The 26,353-nt window shown below is 41.4% G+C and overlaps 1 protein-coding gene across 1 annotated transcript; it reads right to left on the minus strand.

Moving 5' to 3' along the window:
* Window positions 1–10,020: 10,020 nt before the first annotated feature.
* LOC122928575 (axin-related protein-like) lies at window positions 10,021–23,581 on the minus strand. The gene is made up of 12 exons (XM_044281551.1): window positions 22,993–23,581; window positions 20,979–21,103; window positions 20,133–20,773; window positions 19,250–19,372; window positions 18,603–18,690; window positions 17,186–17,326; window positions 15,611–15,900; window positions 15,303–15,497; window positions 14,963–15,142; window positions 13,845–13,931; window positions 13,212–13,373; window positions 10,021–13,120 (listed from the first exon to the last, which is right to left on the minus strand). Exons 2-12 carry the CDS (start codon window positions 21,081–21,083, stop codon window positions 12,994–12,996), a joined length of 2,139 nt encoding a protein of 712 aa, XP_044137486.1. The 5' UTR covers window positions 21,084–21,103; window positions 22,993–23,581; the 3' UTR covers window positions 10,021–12,993.
* Between the last annotated feature and the right edge of the window lie 2,772 nt (window positions 23,582–26,353).

Genomic DNA, 26,353 nt, shown 5'->3' on the forward strand with positions numbered 1-26,353 from the left:
TTTTTTTACAATATAATGCAGACGGATCCGTTCTGAACGGATCCACCATCTACATTATATGAGCGGATCCGTCTCAGACGGATCCGCTCTGAATGCAAGTGTGAAAGTAGCCTTAGGCTACTTTCACACTAGCGTTCGTCGGTCCGCTCGTGAGCTCCGTTTGAAGGAGCTCACGAGCGGACCCGAACGCAGCCGTCCAGCCCTGATGCAGTCTGAATGGAGCGGATCCGCTCAGACTGCATCAGTCTGGCGGCGTTCAGCCTCCGCTCCGCTCGCCTCCGCACGGACAGGCGGACAGCTGAACGCTGCTTGCAGCGTTCGGGTGTCCGCCTGGCCGTGCGGAGGCGTGCGGATCCGTTCAGACTTACAATGTAAGTCAATGGGAACGGATCCGCTTGAAGATGTCACCATATGGCTCAATCTTCAAGCGGATCCGTCCCCCATTGACTTTACATTGAAAGTCTGAACGGATCCGCGCAGGCTACTTGCGCACTTGCGAATTTTTTTAAAGTTATTAATGCAGACGGATCCATACTGAACGGAGCCTCCGTCTGCATTAATATGAGCGGATCCGTTCAGAACGGATCCGCCCGAACACTAGTGTGAAAGTTGCCTTAGATACATACTTTTTGTTGGAATTTTTGTCATTGATCCCCCTCTAGTATGTCACTGTCCATGCTGTGGGACTATTTGTAAACTTCTACTAAGTATTTGGTGGCTGAAAATATGAGCTGAAGGTGTTTCAGGTTCGCCTGCCATTAAAGTGAATAGGGCCCGCCGCGAACTTGCAGTTCGCGAACATTTGATCTCGTTTGCGAACCATCACAGCCGATGTTTGTCCATCACTACTGAATACATTGTATTCCCATGCACCCCTTCTACCACAAACAAGGGTATGTGGTTGAATCTTCCTTTTTTCATCCTCCTCTTCCATCATATGAACATGCTTATTCGTCACATATAATGCCCTCGCATATAATTTTTTAGAGTGTCAGCTGCAGGCCCTCGCATATAATTTTTTAGAGGGTCAGCTCGCCAGCAGGCCCTCACCTAAAATCTATTACAGGGTCAGCTCACCTGCAGGCCCACACCTAAAATCTTTTACAGAGTCAGCTCACCAGCAGGCCCTCACCTAGAATCTTTTACAGGGTCAGCTCACCTGCAGGCCTGCGCATATAATGTATTACAGGGTCAGCTCACCTGCAGGCCCTCACATATAATTTTTTGGAGGGTCAGCTCACCAGCAGGCCCTCACCTACAAGTCCAGTCTCACTATCCATGAGTCTGGTCAACACAATCCTCACCGTCGGGGGGTCGAGTAACTAGTTATCACGGAGGAGTCTTGTTCGTTATCGGAATTGACTAGACTAATCGCTCCACCAACTTAGAACGTCCATGCACCACTACCCACAGAATCGAGAAAGAGCTATCATCTGTCTTTCCGTGTCCGGGCCGGGTGAGGTTTCCCGTATTGAGTCAAATTAAGCCGCAGGCTCGACTCCTGGTGGTGCCTTTCCGTCAATTCCTTTAAGTTTCAGCTTTGCAACCAAACTCGCCCCGGAACCCAAAGACTTTGGTTTCCCAGAAACTGCTTGGCGGGTCATGGGAATAACACCGCCGGATCGCAGGTCGTCATCGTTTATGGTCGGAACTACAATAGTATCTGATCGTCTTCAAACCTCCGACTTTCGTTTTTGATTCATGTAAACATTCTTGTCCAAGAATTTCACCTCCAGGGGCGCAATACGGATGCCCCTGGCCGTCCCTCTTAATCATGGCCCCAGTTCCGAAAACCAACAAAATAGAACCTATTCCATTATTCCTAGCTGTAGTATTCAGGCGACCCGGCCTGCTTTGAACACTGTAAATGTTGTCAAACGTCAGCTAAGCAGCAGGCACTCTCCCATAATTTTTTTAATAGAATCGAAAGCTGATAGAGCAGATATCCGAATGGATCGTCGCCATCATGGGGACGTGCGATCGGTCCCAGGTTATCTAGTCACCAAAGCGGCAGCTGGCGCTCGCCCATATTGTTTTAGATGGTCAGATCAGCAGGCCCTTGCTCCTAATGCTTTTGAGGGACACCAGCAGGCCATCAATCATAATTTTTCAAGGCTGTGTATGATACCCTCCTTTATGTGTAAAAAAGGGTGTATCGGAGTGCCTCTTCCTTGTTATTTTTGGCAGCACTTTCAATTTATATACAAGTAAATATACAGGAAAGAATGTTTCCTCTAAAATCAATTTTATCTTTGGTTTTGTGCAGTTTATTGTCAGTCTATAAAAGTGGCGTAGTACTCAGACAACATCGTTCCCAGCAGCGACCTGCGAGTCCAAGATACATCCAGGCATCCTCCGCATACTGTTCCTGAACCATTTTAGTGGTGTTTACATCTATTTCTGACCTTTTCCTATGAACCAGGCACCCTCCCCTCTTCAGAGTAGGGGGTACCTGGTTTAATGCTCAGGTTCTACCATTGACTTCCATTATAGCATCCCGATGTGTTCGGCCTGAGCCACCGAGCAGTAAGGTGCTCGATCAACACTACCCTGGACTACTAGGCATGCAAACTTGAAGTGTGGCTGCCACTGGCCGAGTTTGCCATAGGCATGCTTTACTGCCCGGCCAGTAGGCAGGGGGCATAGTTATTGCTAAGAGAACTCACCTTCCCTCCCAAAATGTTGAGAGACTAATTTTCATAAAGATGAATCAGGTGTGGATCAACCAGGATTTCCAGAAACCGGTGCCTGATGCAACAGAATAGATCATTCTACCACTAATGATCATACTGTAGTGTGCTAGCACACTTAAATATTGTGCAACATTTGCCATTACTTTTGGCCACGTGCAGCTGCCACCATTCTGATGCTGCCACCCGCCTAATGTCTCTACTGCCATTCCTACAATGGGGCTTCTTGGCCTACTGATATGTACATGTTACATTTTTAAAAGGGATATGCATGCCACTGGGCCTTGCTATCAAACTGCTGTTGTTGGGTTCTGCTACTACTGTGATCTGCCACCATCTTGTGCTGTATGCCACTCCTGCTGCCCCCCCTTCCACCTCTGTCATGGGTCCACTATTGTCACTCTTACTACCACTGCTGCTGCCACCCTCCCCCAGCCTTAGGCTACTTTCACACTAGCGTTCGTCGGTCCGCTCGTGAGCTCCGTTTGAAGGAGCTCACGAGCGGACCCGAACGCAGCCGTCCAGCCCTGATGCAGTCTGAATGGAGCGGATCCGCTCAGACTGCATCAGTCTGGCGGCGTTCAGCCTCCGCTCCGCTCGCCTCCGCACGGACAGGCGGACAGCTGAACGCTGCTTGCAGCGTTCGGGTGTCCGCCTGGCCGTGCGGAGGCGTGCGGATCCGTTCAGACTTACAATGTAAGTCAATGGGAACGGATCCGCTTGAAGATGTCACCATATGGCTCAATCTTCAAGCGGATCCGTCCCCCATTGACTTTACATTGAAAGTCTGAACGGATCCGCGCAGGCTACTTGCGCACTTGCGAATTTTTTTAAAGTTATTAATGCAGACGGATCCATACTGAACGGAGCCTCCGTCTGCATTAATATGAGCGGATCCGTTCAGAACGGATCCGCCCGAACACTAGTGTGAAAGTTGCCTTAGATACATACTTTTTGTTGGAATTTTTGTCATTGATCCCCCTCTAGTATGTCACTGTCCATGCTGTGGGACTATTTGTAAACTTCTACTAAGTATTTGGTGGCTGAAAATATGAGCTGAAGGTGTTTCAGGTTCGCCTGCCATTAAAGTGAATAGGGCCCGCCGCGAACTTGCAGTTCGCGAACATTTGATCTCGTTTGCGAACCATCACAGCCGATGTTTGTCCATCACTACTGAATACATTGTATTCCCATGCACCCCTTCTACCACAAACAAGGGTATGTGGTTGAATCTTCCTTTTTTCATCCTCCTCTTCCATCATATGAACATGCTTATTCGTCACATATAATGCCCTCGCATATAATTTTTTAGAGTGTCAGCTGCAGGCCCTCGCATATAATTTTTTAGAGGGTCAGCTCGCCAGCAGGCCCTCACCTAAAATCTATTACAGGGTCAGCTCACCTGCAGGCCCACACCTAAAATCTTTTACAGAGTCAGCTCACCAGCAGGCCCTCACCTAGAATCTTTTACAGGGTCAGCTCACCTGCAGGCCTGCGCATATAATGTATTACAGGGTCAGCTCACCTGCAGGCCCTCACATATAATTTTTTGGAGGGTCAGCTCACCAGCAGGCCCTCACCTACAAGTCCAGTCTCACTATCCATGAGTCTGGTCAACACAATCCTCACCGTCGGGGGGTCGAGTAACTAGTTATCACGGAGGAGTCTTGTTCGTTATCGGAATTGACTAGACTAATCGCTCCACCAACTTAGAACGTCCATGCACCACTACCCACAGAATCGAGAAAGAGCTATCATCTGTCTTTCCGTGTCCGGGCCGGGTGAGGTTTCCCGTATTGAGTCAAATTAAGCCGCAGGCTCGACTCCTGGTGGTGCCTTTCCGTCAATTCCTTTAAGTTTCAGCTTTGCAACCAAACTCGCCCCGGAACCCAAAGACTTTGGTTTCCCAGAAACTGCTTGGCGGGTCATGGGAATAACACCGCCGGATCGCAGGTCGTCATCGTTTATGGTCGGAACTACAATAGTATCTGATCGTCTTCAAACCTCCGACTTTCGTTTTTGATTCATGTAAACATTCTTGTCCAAGAATTTCACCTCCAGGGGCGCAATACGGATGCCCCTGGCCGTCCCTCTTAATCATGGCCCCAGTTCCGAAAACCAACAAAATAGAACCTATTCCATTATTCCTAGCTGTAGTATTCAGGCGACCCGGCCTGCTTTGAACACTGTAAATGTTGTCAAACGTCAGCTAAGCAGCAGGCACTCTCCCATAATTTTTTTAATAGAATCGAAAGCTGATAGAGCAGATATCCGAATGGATCGTCGCCATCATGGGGACGTGCGATCGGTCCCAGGTTATCTAGTCACCAAAGCGGCAGCTGGCGCTCGCCCATATTGTTTTAGATGGTCAGATCAGCAGGCCCTTGCTCCTAATGCTTTTGAGGGACACCAGCAGGCCATCAATCATAATTTTTCAAGGCTGTGTATGATACCCTCCTTTATGTGTAAAAAAGGGTGTATCGGAGTGCCTCTTCCTTGTTATTTTTGGCAGCACTTTCAATTTATATACAAGTAAATATACAGGAAAGAATGTTTCCTCTAAAATCAATTTTATCTTTGGTTTTGTGCAGTTTATTGTCAGTCTATAAAAGTGGCGTAGTACTCAGACAACATCGTTCCCAGCAGCGACCTGCGAGTCCAAGATACATCCAGGCATCCTCCGCATACTGTTCCTGAACCATTTTAGTGGTGTTTACATCTATTTCTGACCTTTTCCTATGAACCAGGCACCCTCCCCTCTTCAGAGTAGGGGGTACCTGGTTTAATGCTCAGGTTCTACCATTGACTTCCATTATAGCATCCCGATGTGTTCGGCCTGAGCCACCGAGCAGTAAGGTGCTCGATCAACACTACCCTGGACTACTAGGCATGCAAACTTGAAGTGTGGCTGCCACTGGCCGAGTTTGCCATAGGCATGCTTTACTGCCCGGCCAGTAGGCAGGGGGCATAGTTATTGCTAAGAGAACTCACCTTCCCTCCCAAAATGTTGAGAGACTAATTTTCATAAAGATGAATCAGGTGTGGATCAACCAGGATTTCCAGAAACCGGTGCCTGATGCAACAGAATAGATCATTCTACCACTAATGATCATACTGTAGTGTGCTAGCACACTTAAATATTGTGCAACATTTGCCATTACTTTTGGCCACGTGCAGCTGCCACCATTCTGATGCTGCCACCCGCCTAATGTCTCTACTGCCATTCCTACAATGGGGCTTCTTGGCCTACTGATATGTACATGTTACATTTTTAAAAGGGATATGCATGCCACTGGGCCTTGCTATCAAACTGCTGTTGTTGGGTTCTGCTACTACTGTGATCTGCCACCATCTTGTGCTGTATGCCACTCCTGCTGCCCCCCCTTCCACCTCTGTCATGGGTCCACTATTGTCACTCTTACTACCACTGCTGCTGCCACCCTCCCCACTCTCATGGGGCCACTGCCATCATTTATTAGACACTTGGACAGTACACCGGGATTAGGCCCCCAAGTTGGTTGAAAATACTGTGCTATACAGCTGTAACTTCCATGCCTTCACACTGAGATTGGGCCACCAATTGGGAAGACTATGCCTTAGGGTAGGTTCACGCCGCTTTACTGGCTTTCAGCCTTCCATTCAATGGATGCGCCTGCCTGTTCTTTAAAATGGAAACAAATATTTTGGTTTTATTTAACCTACACTTCAATGGAGGATGGATTTCATTGTATTGACATCCGTTTGCTCCAATTTTATCTGAATCCCGTCTTTATGACAGATTTGAAAACACTGCTTTTAGGCAGATTGGCTTGGGTATTCTTGATTTATAGTGATTTGTGACAAATTCATTTGTTACAAATCAAATTTCTTGTCGAACTTCAGCAAAGCTGCCAAATTTAGTTTTTCAAAAATGTTTTATCTCTAATCATTCACATAAAGCAATTTGTTGCTGAAAGGGAGGCCAAATGACTTTATTACCAGGAAACCCTTGCCGCAGCTTTAGGCGAGCATATGCCTGCTGCCCACATGTCTGAGACGCTCTCTGCCCCCTGCAGAGTCACCCACCTCTGGCTGTCTCTACTACTACAAGCTCGCCCTGATTAGGGATGGTTTGCCGTGATTGGCTCCCAGGCCGACAGACAGCCTGGATTAGCCAGTCAGTGCTCCAGCAGGCATGGCGGTGCCCTAGCAGAACGTCATTCTGTGCTGGGCTCTGAGGGTAGATGGGTCTTAGAATGTCTGCCTGAAAAACAATCTAAGGGAGTCAGGAAGAGTCAGAAGGAGCAGTGATTCTGACCCTTTCAAGGCATAATTTTTGGACGCTTGGTCTCCCAAGCCACTTTAGTTTTACAATTTTTAATTTACAATTAAGTTTTATCTCACACCGTGTGTTTAAACATCATCTGACCCTGATAAGGGACAATTTTTGGAAGCCTTGAAATATAGAAAAGCATAACACATGTGCCGACGCAGTTTGTTTTGAACACACTGGGGGAGATTTATCAAACTGGTGTAGAGTAGAACTGGCTTAGTTGCCCATAGCAACCAATCAGATTTCACCTTTTATTTTTCACAGCTCATTTGTTGCTATGGGCAACTAAGCCAGTTCTACTTTACACCAGTTTGATAAATCTCCACTGTTTGTTAATGCAGTCAAACATGTACCCACAGCTATGTATGTCAGTGTCACACAAACATCATTTACTACAGCTTACATAGCAATTTTCAATTTTAAAAAAATGTGACGAACCTGAACCGAACTGAATCTTGAGGGGTTCGCTCATCTGTACTCTTATACTATGATGTCTGTCTTTCATTTTTTGCTGGATAATGCAATATAATGACTGTATGTGAACACTGATGGTCGTAAGAAGCCATATGACCACACAGAATGCTGCAAATTAACAAATACTTTCTGCTATCCAGAATAAAATAAAATAAATTGTTATTAGTGCATGCATGGGCACCACTGATTTTGCTCATCGATCAGAGTATATTAATCCACACATTCTCTGGGTTACTTTTGTCACTCCATTGCTCAAGTTCATACCCCTCTTGTATAGAGGTCTTCAAACTGCACACAGATTCTATGTGTGGCTTGAATAACAAGTTACATAAATCTGTGTTTTCTTCTTGTGCATCTAGGTTCCTTTTAACGCATCTCATTATTTAGCTTCTAGGTTTTTCCCATTGTTGTGTATTGAGTTGTCCACTTAAGGAATGCAATGGGAAAATTAGCAAGTGGTTTCATGCTGGGTGAAAAAGAGCAAGTTTTCAGCTGTATAACTCTTCCCTGAGCATGGTAACACCACACACAACTTTTATATTTTATGAGATCACAGGGATGAATTTGCTATGCTGCTGTTTGGGACATGGAAAGGAACCCTTTGAGATGAATGAAGAGGACAACAACAAAGACAAGATCTGGGTGTCAGCGCTCTAATGAGTCATTTAACACACTCTCATTATTTCTACACTCTCGTTGTGTTGAGGTGGGACATCGTTGCTGCCAATCGGATCCAATGGGCCATGAAAGACAAATATTATTCTTACTCATAGCTAACGCACCAGGTGTTGTGGTGTGGTGCACCTGGTCAGCGAGAGAAATCTGGTGACTGACATTCCTTCTGACATGACTGTAGGAAACAGGCTTAGCTTTATTACAAAAATAGTGGTTCTCTGAACAGACTTATAGTCCCAATTATGAAAATGGGCGTTATTTATTGTAGGTTTTGTTTTTTTATATATTTTCTCTATAAAATTACCCTCAGGCTTTAATGATCATGAGCTCTTTACTATCTGCGAAACACAATAGACATAGGGAGCAATTTCCACATGGAAGGACGTGGACCCCTAATGCTTTGGGCCTTCTGCCAGCACACTACTGCCCAAAAGATCAATTTGACCCCGAATGAAAGAATAGTCACCATCTTTGAGGGGAATACAATATTAAAAGGAAACATATTACCATAGAAAAGCAGTGCAATCTGCAGACAGAATGTTATAGAGCAAGAGGAGCTGAGCAGATTGATACTGTATATAGTTTCATGAGAAATTATTCAGCATAACTTATGGTTCATCTCTGAGCTCATTAGCCATGCAGGTGGTCCTATCAGTAATTGATGGCTATCCTTCTGTGCATACATATGCATGGAAAGTTATCAATCAGTGATAGCACCACCTAAATGGCTACCGAGTTCAGAAAGAGCAGAGATTTTAAAGAATACATTACAAGTTATAATGAACCATTTCTCAGAAAACGATACATCAATCTGCTCAACTCTTCCTGCTCTATAATATGCTGCTTGCAAATTGCACTGCATTTTCTTGGTGACAGGCTTGCTTTAAACTGACTTGACTCAAGGGGAAGCCCTGTCCATGCAGAATGATCTAAAGCGGTGATTACATGTGCAGTATTATGTTCACATTTTCCAGCTTATGTTAGTTGGTTAAGCTTTCCACTAAGTAAAATATAGCTTACTGGGCATAGATTCCTTAAAAAAAAATTGAATACGGTAACATAGAATACTGAATAGTAGGTCCCTATAGGGTCCTATTGTGGCTCTTCTATGGTATTTCTAGTAATGGAAGGAGGTGGTAGGGTAGAGGGTAGAGGAGCAGACTACCGGTGTTTACTGTATCCAGACTGCTGCACACCGCCAGATCCCCATTGACTATAATGGGACCTGACGTCAGTGGGGATCCAGCAGTGCGCAGCAGTATCCAACTATGCCAGACATGGTAAACTCCAGTTGTCTGTTCCTGTGCTAGAATTTGTGCCACAAACCTAACTTGTGCTGTAATAGACATAAATGTTGATTAACTCTTAAGGTTGATGTCAATGGCTAAAGGCAAAACAACACCAGCTAGTAAAGTGTAGTACTAATGATTGTTTTTAGGCAATTTTTTTAATTAACTCTTCACTCTAAATGTCAATAAGGAGGTTTCTGGAATTAGTGGGATAAGCTCCTTACATGGCAAACCTGTACAGTGACAGATACAATTACCTGTATTCCTCCAAGGTACATCCTGCCAGTCAGGTAAATGTTTAAATGCTGAGCTGTCAGGCAGCGGGAGTGGAGCATTGATATGAAAGTACCAAGGGAAAGCTAATTTTGGAACTCACTGTAATAACGTCTCATCTATTGTATACTAAGGAGTGGCCTAATTTTCTAACAATGAGACTTTGTGTTTCTGTGCAATGGAGTAAAACTTCTGCATTACAGACCCCATTTAATGCCATTAGGCCAAACCTTTCATTGTTTAGTGCAGTCACCTTTTCACACATTAAAAACAAAAATACAACATAAACGTCAAGCAAAAGAAGGTTTCAAAAAATATAAATTTTATTCCAGCTTATTTTTACATTTTGTAGAATAGCAAAAGTTTTAAATTTATACACCTTAATTAATAACTCTGAAATATATAAAACAATGTATTTATATTTATACATGTGAATATAATTAGATATAAAAATATGAATTACTGTATAAAATTGTTGATGAGTAATTGGCTACCACAATGTTGTTCGTTGCTACAAGAATAAAATAAAAACCACACAATTCTTTCCCTGTAACAATGAACATCTTTTTTATTGGACACCTTTAAAACAGGTGTTGAAATGAATGAATGCCCCGATAACCATGTTACCAAGAGGTTAACAATACTTTATCAATATGAATTATTAAATAGTAATCTGTATATTTATAAAACATTTACAATTTGTATTCTAGGGAAAAAAAAAAAAAAAAAGTATATTTCTACATGTAATGCTGGTACTGATTAAAAGTAGGGGCTGAGAAAACATCTGCACCACATTGGTTTTTCAGCTAAAAAACACAACACTTACTACAGACAGGCCTGGCTGACCTAAAAGATTAGGACTTCTAGTTCATCAGCATCTAAAGTGCAGAATGTTGTCTATCTACATGCTCAGGGGCTTAACTAGGAGAGGCTGGGCCCCATACAAAATTTTGAATAGCCCCCTACTTCCATCCATCTTTAACATTAAACACCAAAATGCCCAATATTGTGTGCATGAGGCATCAATTTGTTAAAGGTGTATTAAAAAGTAGCACTGTCTGACCTGAATGTTCCAGGCAATTTAGAGCACTGTGGAGGATGTGCTGCATATACTGTATGCAATGCTGGACATTCTCAACTCTTGACTGAATGTGTACTAGGTGGGTTCCCCTCCTAACATTGTGGGCTCTGTAGCTGCTGCTGTGGTTGCTATAGTGTTAGTTATGCCCTGTATATATAGGGACCCTACAAAGACCTATGGAACTTTCATTCTTCCTACCAAGAGCCCAAAAATCTACCAATATCACGAGAATCTTATGAGGAGCTTGAGATTGTAGGTTTCTAATGCTAAACTATGTTCATGGCATCCATTGACCTCATATCTTGTACTATGGAAACTTAGCTCTTCTGAATTCTATGAAATAAATAGCAGCAACACAGGACAACCTAAGCCTAAAAAGTTAATTTTATTTTTCCATAATAACCCTAGGTCAGATTGGCCATGAAGATGTCATTTCCTACAGTGTACCGGCTTTTCTTAAATGATACAGAATGACCACCTTGGAGACTGTAGAGCATGCAATGCAGTACAAAGGCGGTTTGCAAACTACTGTCATCTTTAGGCAAGCCAACTCTACAGTCCTGAACACCACAGCAAAGAAAAAGACAGTTTTAGCCTGATCCATTCTGGTAGAATACATGTGCAGTACTGGAAAAAATAAAAATTGTAAATGAAGTTTTTATGAAAACTATTAGTGTTGCAGTGCCTACAACAGCTGGCCTTTCAATTGAAGCCATACTGCGAGACACTATAAATATGAAATACTGAAATTAATGCAGTCTACACAGAGACTTGTTTCAACATTATGTAATTTTTCTTTTTGAAGTGAGCAAATTCACAAAAAGTTGTACCTACTGGACTCTGATACAGGTCAATGTGTTCTAGTTGAGCGCTGTTTGTATATACAGCCTCTCAGCAGCATCAAGAGGCTCATTCAGAAAATACCCAGCTTAGGCATTAATTATTGCTTAAATAAAAAGGCGTTTGTTGTGGTTACATATTTTTCTACAATATGGACAAAAAGGCAGGAAAACCCCTTCATAAAATCAAGGGAAAATATAAACCCCTAAAACAGAGTTTAAAGCTAGTCGATATGGCTTCAGATATTTATCTCCAAAAATGTACATGATGTTTTCTCTCAACAGCATCACAATGGAATAAAAAGAAATGCAATAGAAATGTGAACACAAAACATTCTGATGTGCCTTTTCTGGTTCCAAATTGTTTTCTTTTTTCATGACATTTCATCAAAACAGTATAATCTGTTCTTAAAACAGAACATAAAGGTAAATTGCTCTAATCCTCCAATTTGTGATTCAGAGGAACAATATAACCCATATAAACTAGTACCAAATATAAAAGTAATAATTATAAATTCTATTAAAATGGACTTGAAAAAATTCAGATGGCAATATCCCTCTGATCAGTATGGTGGTGAAATCTTGCAGGACAAACCAGGCAAGAAAGCCACCAACAGTCTTAATAGCAGCAGTTTGATCTTTTTATTTTATTTTATTGCATAGCTTGATTACCAGGAGTGATAATGTGGTCTCAGAAGATTATTCTCCAACTCAAGCACCATCTTGTTCTTATAGACATTGACATTGAATATGTTGAAGTAGGTTATTGTCTCCAATTTTTATGAATTCTTTGATAAACTGGTATACGTCTACTCCGTTGATCCACATGAACTGGAGTATCCGATGATTATTTGCAATTCAGGATTACATAGTGGTATTATGTGTAAATGTTCTAGGTTCTGTAGCAAGCTGGCTCTTGTCCATCAAAACTAAGTCACTTGCAATATAAATACACAATATTACATATATACAATGAACCTGAATACATATAGTGGCCAGAAACATTCAGGAAATATGCTTCCATTTTGTTTTTGCAGCAGACATGCTTCTCCTTAAATTCTTGTCACAATAGAATTCTGCACTGATCTCCTATGGGACCATCTATGGTACTGCCCATTTTAATAACTTTCCATGTTGATATTTTGAGGATTTCCATTTTATCTCCATTTCTTTACATACATGTGTCTTGAAAAGATCACCACAGTTCATGTATTTTCCATTTTTTTTATTCCAAGATCCATAGCTCAGTGGCTTTATCCATCCTCCAAGAGCTCAAGCCATGAGGTCCCATTTGCTGCATAAACCTTCACTTTTGAACAGCAACGGTAGAAGATTCCTGTAACTTGCGTCAAGCATTTGCTTAACATGCTCTTTCCACTTTGCAGATGATCTTCTCCTCATATAATGGCAGCAACGCATCCTCCTCAGATATCTCTTGAAACACAGCATTGCATTCAAACTCTTGGCTCTCCTTTTTGAAGTAATATCTGTAAACGATAAGTAGGATATTAGTGACTGACAAAGGAATCCTGACATTTTCTTTACAGTATCTGATCAGACTCCAGACATGATACTTACTTGTAACTTCCTTTCTTACTGAGCAGATCTTTAAATTCTTGCAAAGTCAAGCTAGGTTCCTTTGTTCGAATCATGTAAGGAATTCTTTCTCCACAGAAGTAGTAGACAATTGCTAAACCTCCTTGCCCTTGATCACTATTCATCTTTTTTGCAGACTTAAGCCTATAAGAAAATTAAAAACATTAGAGTAGATGTATGAAGGTACTTAATCTAACACTAGAAGCCAGAAAGCTTTGATATATTGGTATGAGCAGCACTTCATTCTTAAAGCCGCATTATTATTATTATGGGCTTTTTTTTTAAGCTGTATGTGTCTTAAAGTACAATCAGTTCTGATTCATAATAATGGTCACTCCACACTGGCCATGTAGAGCAGAGTTTTTTTTATTTATTTTTGAGTTTTTAAATATGACATAAGCTATATATATGAACTACACTAAATAAAAGGAAAAGCCAATTAAAAATATGGCTTTGATCAATAACTACCAGCGATATGGTTTTGACCCTAGTTTCAAGTTCTAGCATAGCATTGCTATGTCTGGTGCCATGTACTGTTGAGCCAGTCAGAACAGAGACCTACAGTCTATAAATTATCTCTGGAATCACATAATCACATTGCATAAAGATACTTACTCATCAGATTTCATTGTGGAGAAGCCAGAAGATGGTACGTTCTCTGCAGCTTTGCCTTTTTCTTTAAGTGTTGCAGACTGCACGCACCTTAAATACAAACAATAATTTTTTAGCTTGTGAACGCAGATAGCTATGTGAAAGTTATAGGAATTATTCGATTTTTATCTTTGCCAAGGTACTTAAGTGTAATCAGGAAATAGGAAGTATCAACAACTTATGACTTTACAAAGTTCAAAAATGATTAAAGGATGCACAGAATTAGAAAAATATGGCTGTCCACTGGTTTTGAAGCTCCATTCACTTCAATTGACCTGAGCTGCAGTACCAGACAACTCATGGAGAAAGAACTGACCAATGTTTTTGGTCACCAAGGTTAGTTTGTCAAGTCATATCTAAGTAAGGGGGGGGGGGGGCTAACTCTCCTTAGGGAGAGAGCACCTTAAATAGTGTAAGGAGACTTATAGGCCATACATGCTCCTTTGGAATTCTGGGAGGGAAGGGATGCAAATGAGCTCTTAACAAGCTCTGCCTCTAATGCCACCAGATGTAAGGCAGCTATCCTATAAGTCAATGTTCAGCTTTTAAAATAATCCTTGAGACATGACTTGGATATTAACTAAGCCAGCACCTCATCTGCAGACAGCTGTTTTGGGGTGATTGCCCCTCATCAGTGCAGAGCAGAGAGTACTGGCTTAACTGGGTGAGAGGCCTGTGTCCAGGTAAGGGGGGAACTAACTCTCCTTAGGGAGAGAGCACCTTAATCAGTGTGAGGAGACTTATAAAACATCCAGTTGTGGTTGATGAAAATGAATTGAATGAAGCCTACATGCTACTGCTTTTCTGTTATGAAATAAAATATTTTGCTAACTTTTGCATCATATGATAAGTAGTGCTATATACGGTAAGTACAAACTAATAGGGCATATAGACAGGGGATTCCTTTATGAGATAACCTCTCAATATAGTTAGATAGATAATTATTTATATTCAATAATAAGCATAAGACTCAGTAACTTAGCAAAAAAAAAAAAAATAACAACACAACAACACAAACACATTGACATATGACTAAAGACCAGGCAATTGTATATCCATGGACATACTCAATAGACATTTACCTATTCTTATGAAGTTTAGGAACTCTTTTGTCTTCTACCAGTCGACGACGGGCTTCTTCCAGTTGATCCAGGGTGTTTGGTGCAGTAAGTGGAGGCATAGATGTATCCTGCAGGAATAGATGTGCTGGCTGTGATGTTGTGCGATGGCTTGTTTTTTTCACTTCCAAGCAGTGGTTTATACTGTAATTAAGAGGATAATAGAGTCATGGTTTTTAAAGAGCTCTATTAAACATATTTTGCATTTTTGGCAAGCATACCAACAATTTTACATATTGCTACAATACATACTTCCTACAAAGTTTACATTAACTCATTGTAGAGGAAAAGAAACTTCTCGTACCTTGTGTTTGTATCACGATGATGTTTTTTCATCATCTTTGCACTTTCCAAAACCCATTGCAATACACTATGGCTGCGTTCCACTTCTTGTTCAGGTGAAAGTGGCGTGGTCAGCACAAGAGAAGAGTTTCCATCATCCTGTTTATTAGATGGGAGAGACCCTTCTACTTTTCTGCAATTTCTTGATCCCTGTAAACTATGAGAGATGACAGAAAAAATATTTGGATAAGAATTTAAAATAATAATATTTTGAGAATTTTTTTAATATATTAAGACCAAAGGACGTTTTCTAATAAAAAGGATGCCTACCTAGTGGATCCCCTCTGTTCTATATTCTGTGTGACAGGTGTTTCCATTCCAGGAGGAGCCTTCGGTCTTAAGTGGGAGGAAGTAAAGCTTTGACCTTTGCCAAATGTTGCTTGACCTTTGACTTTTCTTTGAATGAAAGGAGACTGTGATCTAGGTGACAGATTTGACGGTGTCTTCAAGACTCTTGATACATGGTCATCGAGGATGGATTGAGGGTCATCTTCTAAGGAAGCAGCTGGCAAAGCATCATGACTGGATGCAGGAATGTCACACTCAGGTTTATCTTCTTCCTATTAAGATGAAATCATAATGTTCACATGGTTTAGTCCAGATATTTTCTTTAGCCATTTTTTGATAATGTGACTGTTTTTACTTTGTCCTTTGAAATATATCAAGTTATTGAAGTAACTGCGGCTACTCCCGATTCCTTAGGCAGAACCTTGCCAAGAGCTATTCCAGTAGCATTCTATACTTCTGCATGCCTCAGCTTGCCATCTTGTCATACTGCCAGGTACATACTTGTATCACAGGCTCACATTTTCTACTTATGCCTGACTTAAAACTCCTTTACATCATATAACACAAGCAGAACAATATAACCTACTAAAACATCCTGGAACGCCATAGCAAAATTGGAGTGTCATTTCTTGCCTATGTTCTGTTAATATGCTTAGATGGACACAAGCACTTTTTCTATTCAAGGGGTCATTATGAAGTATATTTCTTACTATCAGCTTTTTAATAAGGGACCTATTTCAGAATATCTGAAAACAAAGCAAGGTAAACTGCTTTCCTGGCACCTGAATATTGTACATGGCTCTTTCCTTTTTGGCTATAGATCAAACTAGTGTTGCAGTTGATCTACAGCCAGTCTATGTAGACAGGAAACAACAGTTGTCTCAGGGATCAAGGATCTCCATGACAGTCACATTTTTGGGCAGCTGAAAGGTTTATGCCTGGAGAGGACACAGGGATAAAGTTTATGATGCATCTGAACAAACTAAGGCTGTCTAAGGCTGCGTTCACACCAGTGTTTGCATTTTGGTTATTCTGCGCCATTATAGGGGCAGACCATCAATAACAATGAAACCCCAGAACTGTCAGATAATGCACATGTCTCACATTTTTAATTGTATCTGTGCGAGATTCTCTTAAAGGCAGGGGCGTAGCTAAAGGCTCATGGGCCCTGGTGCAAGAGTTCAGCTTGGGCTCCCCTTCCCTCAACTTTCGTGCTGCATGAGGCAAAAATTGAAACTGCACCCCCCCTCCTCCATACCAAATTCTTAACCTAACCCCTTCTGTCCAGCCAGAGGTGTAGCTTGCATACACTTTCTGTAATACCAGTGTCTTCTTATGTGGCACAAGGGTCTTTGGGCCCCTCAGGCTCCTGGGCCCGGTAGCGAATGCTACCTCTGCACCCCCTATAGCTACGCCCCTGCTTAAAGGAGCCTCCAATGCAGATTTCAATGGACTTTATAAAACTACTGATCAGAAGCAATTGACTATAAAACAAGTATACATATATTGACATTAAAGTCAATATCTATAGAGTAAAAAGTCAGGTATTCTTTTTACCTCTTTTAACCTTTGTAACTTTTCCTCTAACTTTTCTTCTGCGTCTCTTTGTCTTTTAACCTTTTCCAAAGCTATGGTCAGTTTTGCAGCAAATTCTGCAGGATTGGATGGCATCATTTCAGCTGGCGGACGCATTGTTCTCTGAAAGGGAAAAATAAGCACATTTATCACAAACCGCTAAACATTTTTTTAAATGAAATGGAAAAACAATAATGCCCAATATGAATAAAGCAATTCAATTTGTATGGCAGATTATAATAGGGTTGCCCGAGATAATTTAAAATCTCAGACAACCCCTACAATAGCTTAAATAAAATCATCCATTTCTGCAGCATTGTTCTCTGTGTTTTGGTCCTCCTCAAGCAGTTTTTTTTTTTTTTTTTATGACGTGTCTGGATAGGGCACCTGACCACTGCAGCTAATCACTGTCAGCTGTCTATAGCTGAGGACAGCGATTGGCTGCAGCAGTCACATGCCATATCCCAGCAGAACTACACTGACACGGTGACGTACCTGCATAAGGCACCTGACCACTGCAGCCAATCGCTGTCAGCTGTCTATAGCTGAGGACAGTGATTGGCTGCAGCAGTCACATGCCATACCCTGACAGAAGGACACCAACATGGTGACATGCACAGTGGTGTGCCTGGATTCGGCACGTCACCACTGCAGCAAATAAACTTTCCTCAGATGCAGACAGCTGAGGACAATGATTGGCTGCTACAGTTAGGCACATTGGTGCTGCTATTGTAAACAAATAGCACAAGGAGGATCAGACTAGCACCACAGAATGGAGCTGGAGAAATTGGGGAGTAGCACTTTTTTTTTTTAAAGCCATTCTAGGCATTGTCCAAGAATGGGACAACCCCTTTAATGGTCAAAATAAGGACTATACACATGACTTTGGAGGAATTGTACCCATGCAAGCAAGAGCCTACTGAGCATCTTTATTTATGGAAGTAAACAATAAGGGGGGGGGGGGGGGGTTATAAAACTGATGTAAAGTAAAACTGTCTTATTAGTTTCCCATAGAAACCAATCAGGTGCCATCTTTCATATTTCATGGAAAATGAAAGGTGGAATCTGGTTGGTTGCTATGGGCAACTAAGCCAGTTCTATTATACACCAGTTTGATAAATCTCCCTAAATCCCTATATTTTATGGAGGTATTTATCCATTTGAAGCATTGGTTCTAAAGAAGGATATTCCTGTAATACGGTGCCATACAGAGGTGTTACTGTGCTAGCAGCATTAAACCATAGGGACTCCATGCACCTCTGTATGGCTCTGCCATGTGCATGTGGCTTAACAAATATAGCTGTACTCCTAAGAGAAGAAAAATAAGCTACATGTGGCCATTTTATATCAAACTGTGTCTTAACGTAATGAACAAAAACATTTTTTTCATAAAACTTACAGGAACAAAAGGCAGAGGCACTTGACCATTGGCACTGACACTTCTATGGATTTCCCTCTGCTTGGAGCGATAAGGTGGGATTCCATCTCTGTTAAATAATATAAAGAAATATTTAGGGAATACATTCAATAGACATGTAGCACATAGATATATGATATACATCATGCTCTGTACAAATCATGAAGATGGAATAATTCTCCCTATGACATCACTATTCTATAGCCATAATAGATGTTTACTTCGAACTAGATGAATATAAAGAGGTGACATAGGCCAAATATCATAGGTTCAATCTACCATGGAGATGCCAAAGAGCCAAGTGCAGCACTTCTATTTGGAGCCATGCACTTGGCAACTTCATCAAAGTGAGCAGCAAATTCCATTCATTGTCTCCAACAATAGGAAGATAAAAAGCAAGAGGCCGCGTGTTTCTTGACCTGTACCCTCTGGCAGTCTACTTGTCGATAGAACCAAGGCCTGTAGGACCACCTGCCAAAGATGCCTATACATGTCCAAGCATGTGAAATTATAATTTTTGTTACATTTCCCTTTTCCTCTTAGAATGTGTGCGTATACACGTTATATTGATGTAGAAGGTCAATTATGCCAACTGAGGGAGACACATGCCCATTTTTGAAGATACTTACACACTGCTATCCGTTACAGACATACTGTCTTCAGTAAGTGCATCACTTGAAATTTCACTGTCGTTAATGCTAGCCGCAGGAGCAAAGTACCGATATACTTGTTCATTTTTGCGAAGGTGGGATCTATAAAAGTAAAAAACACAACTAGGAAGTTATGCTCGTGACCTTTTTTAGTGACCTCTTCACCATCTACATTCACATGCAAAAACATATGCAAGACAAATGAGTGTAAAATGAAAAATATATTTGGAAATCTAAATAATGCGCTGAAAAAGCCATAGATTACTATAGCAAGCAATGGATGGCTGACGTGTTTTACAAGTTTTCTTTCTCTTCTTATTTTCTGACAAAAAAGTTGGCTTTGTGCGCTTTTCTTTTTGCCATTTGGACAAATAAAAATCTACATTCAAATAAACATCTTCCAAACTGATGTTGCTAACAGATTTACTATCTAATCCAGCATAAGCCATAAAAAGAAATAACTGTTATAAAAAACAGTCATTATAAGATAAGAAGGCTTTGAAACAGCAAGGCATCTTGGGAGGGAGGGGGAACTGTAGATGGAGTAAAAAAAAAAGAAAAAAAACGGACCGCTTTATAGATGTGGTTCTTTGATCTCTGGAGCAGGGAAAGATTTTGTTCACATCAAAGATATGTGAGCTCAGGGAAAGGAATAACAGCTAAGTTAACCTTTAACACAAGGAGGAGAGGAACAGAAACAAAGACATTTGCTGAAAAAGTTCTAGAGAACAAACATCAAAATAAGCCTAAATGGAGAAAAAAAAATATCTATCCCTAAAATTAATGTATCAACCACGACAGAGAACAATTTAATGAGCAACAGAAGACTAAAGGCAAAAATCACATATCTCTTAGTTCTCACCTTTGGCTTCTTGGTGGTATGCGTGAGAAGGCACGGTTTATTTTCCCCATGGTGCTCGAACCAACAGAAGTGTGGTGTAATCCATTATATTCCTCTTCCTCAGCCAGAGTTGGAAGTCCAGGTCCTGGGCTATCAGGGGTGGGACTGTCTTCAATAGCACGAGCATATTCCCTGCATATATCAGACTGCAAAAAAGAAGGAAAGGCCTCCTGTTCCATGGCTCTTTGAATCTCCTGTTGTGCCTGGTCAAACACAGTTCTATTCAGTTGTTGGTTTTTGACACAATCCTTAACTTGGGCCCGCGTGGATGGCTTTAAACGTCCTGAAACAGCTTGGCTATTTTGTACATACCATCGATATATGGCTTTGGCTGTCTTTGAGGTTTTGGGTTCTGCTGGGTCCATAGCTCTGAAGCCATTACAAGCAAACCAGAAACTTAAAAGATCCACTAGGCCTTGACCTTCCAGGTACATACGAAAAAGTGTTGCCCCATCCTGATCATCCAGCAATAGATTCAGGGACCGACCCCATCGAGAAAAACGGGAATCTTGGGCTGCACAACCTTCTGCTTCTCTAACTAAATCTTCTTTGTGTTTCATCTGTTGTTCATAGTGCTGAGGATCCATTGCAAACTTTTCAGTCTACATCCATTGAAAGAACAATAAGAACTTGGTTAGCTATGTATGCATCACCTACTAGTCAAACTGTACAGTAACTGAACAGGCCCCATTTGATAGGACAACTACTGTTACTATTACTACTACTGACATTACTACAAAAGGCATACATCTTGCATGTTGCTTAACCATAAAATGCTAATGAAGACATTGACAGGAAATGGATTACCTTGAAATTTTTTGTCTCTTGGCCTGGCACCGGTGGGCGCAATGAAGTCTCCCTGAATATCCGTCCGGAGTCTGGAATACAGGTTAGCACCCCAGCAGAGCTCATGGCTGCCAAAATTGTTACTCCTGTCCGAGAGAAAAAAAAAAAATACACTTACCAAATGACTCATTGAATTTCGATATTTTAATATGACAACAAAAGTGACCCTTTTTATATATTGATTGACATTGTCTATGAGTATAAAAAGTTAGCACTTTAAGGGGATTTTCATAGGATTCCACAACTGTATTATACAAAGAAGCCGTTAACACAAGAGAACTCTCATAGGATTCCACAATTGTTTTCTACAAAGGGGCAATTAACACCAGAATACTTGAAGTAAGGTTGCCTATAACAAAGTAGATGTGGCCTTTCATATTCTGGACACACCTTTTAAACTCAGAACTAGTAAGGCATGTTGGTCTTCATGTCCCAGTATCAACAGTTTGAAGTTATCTAATTATACTAAAGGTTTTTTTTTTGCTTTCAAAATGTCTGTCTGTAGTATATGTAAATTAACTAAGGAATTGATGAGTGCCCCATTCCAAAGTAACAAAATGGCCACATCACTTTCCACATGCCATCCACAATTAGGACAAGGGTCTTTTCTGAAACACAGCTAAAACAATTTGCATTGTAAAAATTATATTTTAAACTTGGTTTTCCTTTAAGTTGGTGTTCTGAAGATTATCAGAGATCATGAGGCCTGCATCAAGAGAAGAATCCACTTATGACTACAGCCTATAACTCCTCCGGAACTACAAGGTTCTATTACAAGTAAATGGCCATCTGGGAACCATTTTCCTCCTTTTCAACATGACTTACGCCATACACTGTCGCCCTGTAGAGTTTTTCAAGAGAAATTATTCACAACAGGTGGGCCAAAGACTCTCTCTTCCCCAGCATACCAGAAAATGTGTCCAATATATCCAGATGTTTGAGCCGTTTTATAGGTACAAGTTCACAGACATTTGTGAATAAGGGAAGCTAGAAGTATTTCACCAATTCTCATGAAATCCTATACAGATGAGGCCCTTGCTGCCCCTTTTACTACAGAGAGCTGGGATGCAGATCACATAATACTTTATGCAACTCTCACATCTTGTTTTCTACTACAGAGACAAAGAGTTAAATTGCCTAGATCTGACCCCCAAGCGGAAAGTCTATTGATGAAGAGCTAATTTAATTTCAAAGTGTGACATTTGGAGGGGGAGGGGGGGAGGATAACATTTACTGCATACATTGAATACCTAACACTGCAGAGGACAGAAAAGAGTTTTCTATACACGTATGATTATTTCCCACAAAGGGATGTCTGAGGGAGATGAAAGTCCCTCAAAAGAATATTGTGATATAAAAACAACACATACATATAAAAGATACACCGATAGATACTTTTGATTTTTGTACAGCAGTTTGAAAAATACCACATATAGAGGAAAATGACTAGGTTTAACTTGATCACAACCTCTAGCCCACAATACAGGACACCACAAAACAGCTCATTAGCTTAAAAAGGATAGGACTACAAATGGAGAGGAGGAGGGAGGGGGGCAACTCCACCGCAGTATCCATTACAAACCACATGGAGAAAACTAATAAAGTTAACTAATAAAAGTGCACTCAAACTTCCAGGTATAGATTAAAAATCACCTATAGTACAGTCTATATGGTTACAAAGACACACACAAGGAAGAAAACCGCATGGTTGTAGAACCTAGGAGGCACAGAGAAGTTGCAGCATTAAAAGTGATAAACATACCATACTCTCATAGCAGTTTCTAAATATATCCATATGCTCCCTGTAGCAAAGTGAGCACACTGGATCTAGTTCTGTCCCAGGAACAATCAGGGAGTCTGGGACCAAAGCAGTGGGGGCACCAAAGTGTTCTATTTCCAGGGCCACCGCCGGTAGGACTCTCCCTAGATACTTAAGGGGGTTTGACACTTAAAAGTTTGCAGAGAAGATATTTACCTTGAGGTTCCTGACTCTGGATCACGATTCTGGAGGACCTTAGCTCAGAAAACAAATAATCCACTTGGCCGGAGAAGCTCGGTCATGGTTGCAAACGTTGAAATAATCCGAAAGAGGATTCAAGTTGCAGAAGAGAAAAAAACATGATCCAGTCTGGAAAAGGGAAGGGAAAAAGCCAGGAGAAAGGAGGAAAATAAGCTCACACCTTCCTTGAGTGAGTTAGAACTGGAAGGATTTCTTTCCCTCTCCCTCCTCTCTCTCTCTCTCTCTCTCTCTGAACTTTTTTTTTTTTTTTTAATCAAAACCAAAAAGCCCTTTTTCACTCCCCCTGGGGACAAAGCCAAAGAACAAAGGGGTGTTATGGCTTTAATGAAACATCAGTGGAGATCACTGAAGGCTGCATCCTGGAAGCTCAGTAAAAGTGCAGCTCTGTAAAAACCAGTGAAACAGGGTGAAAAAAATCTGATTCCACTTCCTGGTCTCTTCTCGGCTTGAAATAAGACAAGATTTTTGCTTTTTAGACCGAAACGAGAGTCTGGGGATTTTTCCAGGCGATCTTTAGTCCTTGTCTGGGAGAGTGTATCTGCAAGGACCTGGGATTTCTGAATTCCTTTCTTAAAGCCAGACTCCCCCCTCTGGTTAAGAAAAAGAGTCCTTTGAAGGCAGCCGGACCAATGAGAGCAAAGAGTCTCCAGCAGCTATTCCTTTCATCCCATCTTCAAAGAGCCTTCAATCACATTTAACCCCTGAAGTGCTGCAAGGGAGGCATCTTGCAAAGAGGGGGGAAGGGATTAAACTTCTTTTTTTTTTTTTTTTTTACTTGCAAAATCAAACTGTTCCAGAAGTAGATGAGCAGGCAGAGAAGAAAAAGAAAAGAAAAAAAACATAAAATAAAAGGAAACAAAATAAATAACACATTCAGAGCAGAAAATCATGTGCTGGAGAAATCACATGCACTCAACATTTGTGAATGATTAAGGAAGTTATTTTTTATGTTAAGTGGTAGCATCTGTTTTAATTCCTATTTTTCTTATTTTGAACCAAGTGACCCTAAAGTATTTATTTTATACTGCAAAATGGCAACGCTATTGCTTCACCCCAATAAAGTGTTAAATATACGTGCTGACAAGTTATCAGACATGTCAAACCTCTTACTGTAACCCCCCAACCCCCCCAACTATGATTAAACATTACGTTGTCTTGCTAAGCATCAAAAGTAACATATTTAACTATTTTGACTCTTTACTTTATAAGTCTGAGCTTATACTGTGTCACATTTGCTGCCACATTTTTTATTTTATTTAATTTTTATTTAAAACTTTATTTTTTTTTAACCCTGCAATAGCTAGATACACCACATTACACACCATTTTTATGATATATATATATTTTAAATCAATGTTTTATGTGCTGTTTACTAACGTGTTGTTCATAGAGTGCCATTTTATGGGTACATTACATAGGTTGGTTGTGTTTGGATGTGGTTTTTTTTTGTTGGTGCGGTTGCTGAATGAGTTTTCAGTACTTTTGCACCACATCCAAATATTAAAAACTGCTTTTAAGCAAACCTTTTGATGGATTTTTGATTGGATTGTCAAAAATGGCTCGTGTAAATATACCCCAAGGGCTCTTGCTCATAGTGGGGCATTTATTAAGACCAGCAGGGGCGGATTAGCCATAGACCCAACAGAGAAATTTCCCAGTGGGCCAATGCCCCAGGGGACGACCCATGTCCTCCTCTCTGCCGCTGACCAAGTACATAATGGGCTCTCAACAGAGAATCAGGTACTCATGTACCTAGCCAGCGAGAGCACACAACCTCATGAATTCAACTGCTGTGGCCCGCATCTCCCTCCTAAGCTCCCTGCTCCATAGACAACTGGAGGAGGACAGAAGATGGTAGCTATAGATGGCCACCACAGAGTGCCAGCTTTTGGGGCAATATATTGTGCTTTACTGTGTTATTTGGTTCCGCTACAATGGTATTTTTCACTATGGTATTGTTAACATTGCCGACTTGTGTTGCTCCGTCTTCTGTAAATTTGGACCTTCCTAAAAAATGGGGCTACCTTTAGTTTTTTTTTCCAGGGCCACTTTAAGTTCCCAGTCCACCCATGAAGACCAGCATTTTACACACTAGTCATAGGCCTTTTTCAGAAGGCTGCATTAACGGGTTGGACTGGGGTGCTGAGGGCCCACCAGTAAAATTAATTCCCAGGGCCCAATGTAAAGCTACATGCAAACACTACCTGCTCACACAGTGGCCGCAGTGAGGTGCTACAAGATGTTAACTTCGAGAGGGAAGGTCCCTGGTGACAGAGAATACAGTCTAGCCTGACTCCTTACCTTGAAGTCATTTCTGCCACCCAATTGGCAATCTATAAAAACGAGGTACTTTGTTAAATAGTCTACCCAGTTTTTTAAATGAACATAGGCTTGTTGAAAGGCTGTACACTGCCTATCCATATGTATTACAGTCAGTCCACTGTGCCATGTGCCACATGTGTAGATGACTCTGGACCCACCTTGCTCAGGGGCCCACCGGGGGATTCACCTGTTCCTCTGTGGGCCAATCCGAGCCTGGTTGCAGCCATGTGCGGACCACAAATTGCGGAATGCACGCGGCCAGTATCTGTGTTTTGCGGATCCCCAAAACACTATGGCCGTCTGAATGAGGCCTTAATCTGTAGTTCTCTGGCATCAGATGCACTACAACTATTGTGAGATGCATGCCTTTTGCTAAATGTGGTGCACGTTTTTCATGTTTGGGGGCCTTTCAGCCTGCCACACCCACATTGCCAGACCTGCAGATGGACACATACTTACCTGCTCCGCTGGTCAGGTGACATGGGGAGGGGGAGGGCCAAAAAGCCCTCAAATGTAGAAAACCCTTCTAAAACGACACCCGCTAGAAGGTTGCATAGATGTCAAGTTTACATCATACCAGGTTTCTGCCATAGATTTTAATAAATATGTTGGGTTGCCTAAGCCCCACCCCTATGCAAGTCTTTAGTGAAAATGGTAAAAACAGTTTTTTTTCAGCAAAATGGGGCATACGCAAAAATGTGGCACCGATAGTTTGGTGTAGAGAGCTTGAGAAATCTCCCCCATAGTTTTTTGACTCTTTATTTTAACATGTGGTTTTCTGGTGTTTTCCAGGCCTATAGAAAAGCCTATGAGAAAAATACCAAACCCCAGAAGGCTGCATAAAAAAATAAAAGCCATGGACCCGAAAAATGCACCAAACATGAAGAAAAGCATAATAAACAAAACACATTGAGGGTCATTTATCAGAGACTGGAGTGTGCTATACCCTGTGCTGTGGGAGGATGGGCTTAATTTCTGATGAGGTGCATGTCAG

Source organism: Bufo gargarizans, chromosome 2, assembly GCF_014858855.1.
Source record: "Bufo gargarizans isolate SCDJY-AF-19 chromosome 2, ASM1485885v1, whole genome shotgun sequence".
NCBI classification, from domain to species: Eukaryota; Metazoa; Chordata; class Amphibia; order Anura; family Bufonidae; genus Bufo; species Bufo gargarizans.

Bases quoted from the DNA above. Each gene is read 5' to 3' on its own strand.
- LOC122928575 (XM_044281551.1), bottom strand. From the start codon at position 21,083: ATGAGCTCTGCTGGGGTGCTAACCTGTATTCCAGACTCCGGACGGATA. The intron at 20,774-20,978 runs GTAATCCATTTC...CAATGGATGTAG, and splicing joins AAGAGACAAAAAATTTCAAG to ACTGAAAAGTTTGCAATGGA. The intron at 13,932-14,962 runs GTAAATGTCTAT...TTTGTATTTAAG, and splicing joins CCTAAACTTCATAAGAATAG to GTGCGTGCAGTCTGCAACAC.